The sequence below is a fragment of the Nannospalax galili genome, unplaced genomic scaffold (genome assembly GCF_000622305.1).
Source record: "Nannospalax galili isolate Female #2095 unplaced genomic scaffold, S.galili_v1.0 scaffold10431, whole genome shotgun sequence".
Lineage (NCBI taxonomy): Eukaryota > Metazoa > Chordata > Mammalia > Rodentia > Spalacidae > Nannospalax > Nannospalax galili.
The window spans coordinates 17,100-21,531 of record NW_008329042.1 but is presented as its reverse complement, the minus strand read 5'-3'; the positions used below and the strand labels follow the sequence as shown (position 1 = coordinate 21,531).

The window sequence follows — 4,432 nt, the reverse complement described above, 5'->3', positions numbered from 1 at the left end:
CCCTGTGCTATTGGGGCTACCTTTAGAGCATGTATAGACTGATCTGTTGGCTTTACAGTCATCCCTCCTGATTCCATGACTGTAGATGGTGGCTTTGGAGGTAAACTCCCAGATTCTACAGCTCCTGGTGGGGCACTAGTAGAAGCTTTAGAAGTCAAACCATCTGGTTGACATGGCACTGGGATCAAATTTGCAGCTTGAGACTGTGAGCTTGGGGTCAAGCCCCCAGCTTCTATGATATGTGGCTGTGCTGGTGGGATTATCTTCATGAAATCCATGGCTTGTTGTGTCCCTGGTATTACTTTTGTATAATCCATAACTTGACTTATTGGTGTTGATATCATTTCCATTGTATTTTGATGTATTGGCCCAGGAGTAATCTTCACTTGTTTCATGGCTTGATTTTGTGGCCCTAAGGCCATGCTTACTGATTCCATGGCTTTATGCTGAGTCCCGGAAGTCATTTTCACAGGTGCCCTGACTGCATGCCTTGGCCCTGGACTCATCTTTCCTGGTTTTACAACTTGATGGTTATATAATGTATCCATCTTCACTGAGTCTATGACTTGGTATTGTGGCCTTGGAACTACTCCTACTGATTGTATGGCATGTGGATGCAATTGGTTAATCATCCCCATAGAATCCATGACTTGAAATAATGCTGCAGGAGTTACCTTCATGTTGTCTGTGACTTGGTTCAAGCTTGAAGTTATAGTCGTTGATTCAATAGCTTGGTTCTGAGTTACCTGCATGGATTCAGTTACTTGATCTGGTGGTATAGGGGTTACACTCATTGTTTTCACTGGATTTGGTGGCTGTGGGAAGAAACCCACAGATTTTATCACTTCTGAATGTGATTCTGGGATTATCCCCATTGAATCCATGACCTGAAGTAATGCCAATGGAGTTACCTTTATGCTCTCTGTGGCTAAACATGGTATCTTGGGTGTCAACTCCACATTAGTCACTTGCATCTTATGTGGCTGTATTCTTTTTTCTGGAAGGCCTGTGACCCTCTGCTCTATACTAAGTTCCAGCACATGCTTTGGGTCCTTTTTCAGTAAAGTGGTTTCTTCTTGAATTATATTAACTCCTAAACCTCTGGGAGGTGGAGTGCCCGTTGATACAACCAAAGGCTTATATCTAAGAATTTGGGGATCATCCACAGATTTAAACTGGTCGCTTGAGGTAAGTGATTGTGACCTCTTGTCTTCTGTTCTATTTAATTTAGCATTCATTCCAGTGTTCACATGGAGGTGAAATGATGGAAGGTCTTGGAATTGTTTGGTATTTTGCACAGCCCTCTGAGGAATGGGTGTAGGTAGATGAGTTTTGGGGATCTCTGGTTCAGGGACTCCTTGTACATCCATGAAATGACTGAGCATGTCCCATGATTTCTTCACAAGCAGAGGCACTTTTTGTTCATTCAAAGTATAAACTTTCTGAGATATGTGTCCTTCTAGTTCCCCTCCAACTAAAGGAGAGAGCTGGAGTGGAGCCCATCCTGGGGGTCTTGGGCTCTCATTCGAATCAGAATTTGACCCATGATCTGATCCAAAATTAATTTTGTTCTTTCTCTTATTTTCTGTTTTCTCTTTTTGATTGTAAGGATTTAGGGGTTCTGAAATAATGGAGTTTGGAGATTGTAACTGAGGAAGAGCTGCCAAATTCTGAATAAGATCTGATCTCTCAGAATCTGTCAGCTGCAAAGGAGGCAGGGATGCACCTTGGCTCCTGGACACAGATAGTTCATTTGGGGGTAAACAGGTACACTAGTGCTCTGGAATTGCCGAGCCGTTCCTTCAGGAAAAATTGGAAGATAAGACAGCCTGGAGCTGATGTTTGATGATCCAGAGGAGGTGCTGTAGTCAATAGAATGTTTTGCCTTCTTACAATAACAACAAGGTAGAACAACGTCCTGAGTCATAGTATCTGAGGAGATGGGGGAAGAAGTCATATCCTGGGAGTCAGACAAACTCAGTTCCATAAGAGTTATTCTAAGAAACAAAGAGAAACATTATCATTTGTTTTGGAATCATTAGAGGAAAAAATTACGAAGAAAGAGAGTGACCATCTAAAGTGCAAAAAACTTTTGGTCTAAGGGAGGGTTGAGGGAAAAAGAAATTGCAGTCCCAAATATCAATTACTTGTGCAAAGAATTCTTCCACCAGGAGCCAGGAGATAGCAGGCCACAAAAATATGAGGACTTTCACATAGCACCATGTGAAAAAAAGAGCAGAACATTGTCCTCTAGTGCTGGGGAAGCAGAAACAGGTGGATCCATGTGGCTCACCGACTAGCCAAAGTCCCAGTGAGAGACCCTGTCTCAAAAAACAAGGTGTATGGTTCCTGGGGGCTGGAGAAATGGGTCAGTGGTTAAGAGCACTGACTGCACTTGAAGAGGACTCAGGTTCAAATCCCAGCACTCACATGGCAGCTAACAACCATCTGTAACTCCAGTTCCAGGGGATCTGACGGCCTTCTTCTGAACAACACAAATGCACTTGCATGCATTCAGGCAATACACTCATACACTTAAAATAAAAATAGTAAATAAAATATTTTAAAAAACCAAGATGAATGGTTCCTGAGCAATGACTTCCAAATTTTCCATACACACATGCAGATGTATGCACGTACCTGTGCACACATGACACACGCACATTATCCTCCACCAGGACAAAGAAAGGAAAATATTCCCATTCCACTCAGAAATAATCTTTAGGCCAGTTTGAACCCAGAAAATTCTTTTTTAATATTTTATTTATTATTTTTATTTTATGTATATGTGTGTATTGCCTGCACGTAGGTAAGTGCACTCATGTCGTGCAATGCCCATGGAGGACAGAAGAGACTGTCGGATCCCCTGGAACTGGAGTTATGGACAGTTGTTAGCTGCTGTGTGGGTGCTGGGATTTGAACCCACGTCTTCTACAAGAACATCCAGTGTTCTTAACTGCTGAGCCATCTCTCCAGCCCCAATCATCTTTATTTTTTTATGTGTATGAGTGTATTGCCTGCATGTGTATAAGTGCACCTGTGTGGTGAAATGCCTGCGGAGGTGAGAAGAGAGTGTTGGATCCCCTGGAACTGGAGTTATGAGCAGTTGTCAGCCGCCATGTGGGTGCTGGGAATTGAACCCAGGTCCTCTGCAAGAGCAGTTAGTGCTCTTAACCGCTGAGCCCTCTCCCCAGCCCCATCATCGTTATAATTTATTACTCGAGGGTGAAGACTGGCCAGTTCTTTCACAGAACATCTCTTGATCTGGATTAACCTCACTTCCCTTCAGTGCTCACTCTGAGTGGTGCAGTGTCCTCAGTACCCCCAATCCAGAAGGCCACGGCCACCAGCAGCCAGGACTGTTACCCTGGTCCTTCCAGTGGAGTAGCCTCAGCCAGGTTTCTTCACTGAGTTGCTCTCTCCCCTCTGGGGCCATATTGTGAGGGGCAAACACTGTTCCCATATGTCTGTCATCAGTGTTACCATTAAGAGAAGAGTCCTGCCTGTACTTATTAGTGCCGCACTCTTAGCCTATGGAAATGGTTGTTACAAATTGTTCGTTGATATTCTACAGTTAAGGAAAAGTTACTTTCTATCCTTCCTATGCATTAGCTCATTTATTCGCCTATTAGGTTTTCTGACTGTGGACTCATGGGTCCTTACTTTACTCCATGGATTAGTAGCAATAACTACCCTCATGTTGTCTGCTTTTGTTTTGTTTGCCCAGATTGTCCACAAAGGGCTGTCCTTAACTCCAGTCCCAGGGGAATCCAAAGCCCTCTTCTGATCTCCACAGCATTGCACAACACAGGTACACTCACGTACATGCAGGCAATATACTCATAAAATAAAAATAATAAATAAAATATTTTTTAAAAGAATAGAGATTTAACTTAGGAAGGAGACAACTGCTATCACAGTAAAGGAAGTCAAAGTACCAGACATTTTACTCATAGCATGTACAGTTAAGATAGTTTGTTAATAGGACAGCCTAAAGACACTGCTTACCATGTCACATCATCTTCAATAAAATCCATCCTGGTGCTTTCTTCCAATTGCGCAACTGGTAATAGGATTAAAGAATCTATTAGCATCGACTTCTAATGTCATCTCACATAACCCCCTTCATGTAGCAATTAAGGAACAAAGATGAAGTCATGCTCAAGACCAAGAAACTAATTAGTAGTGCAGCTCAGGTATCAAGTTTAAAAAAAAAGGTTCTGTACAATGCTGTTTTCTCATCATGTACTAGATGTGAACCATTAGAAGAGTGGAAATAGTCATAGGAATAGGAAGCTGGAAAACAGAGATCCTGATACATAGCTTTCCCTTTGAAGATGTCTACCCAACATCCACAGCAGAGAAATAAAGGTAACAAACTTCCCTCCCCAAACTCATGATAGTCTTTATCCATTCTCCTGTCTCACCAAGA

At 42.5% G+C, this 4,432-nt stretch overlaps 1 protein-coding gene across 1 annotated transcript in view; it reads right to left on the bottom strand.

Moving 5' to 3' along the window:
• The window catches only part of LOC103732471 (uncharacterized protein C2orf16-like), a 12,772-nt gene extending 8,735 nt beyond the window's left edge, over positions 1 to 4,037 (bottom strand). The window contains exons 1-3 of the mRNA XM_008831065.3: positions 4,009 to 4,037; positions 912 to 1,734; positions 675 to 815 (exon numbers count right to left, since the gene is read on the bottom strand). Of these exons, the coding sequence (XP_008829287.2) occupies positions 675 to 815; positions 912 to 1,734; positions 4,009 to 4,037 (993 nt within the window). The remainder of the gene's footprint in view (positions 1 to 674; positions 816 to 911; positions 1,735 to 4,008) is intronic.
• Between the last annotated feature and the right edge of the window lie 395 nt (positions 4,038 to 4,432).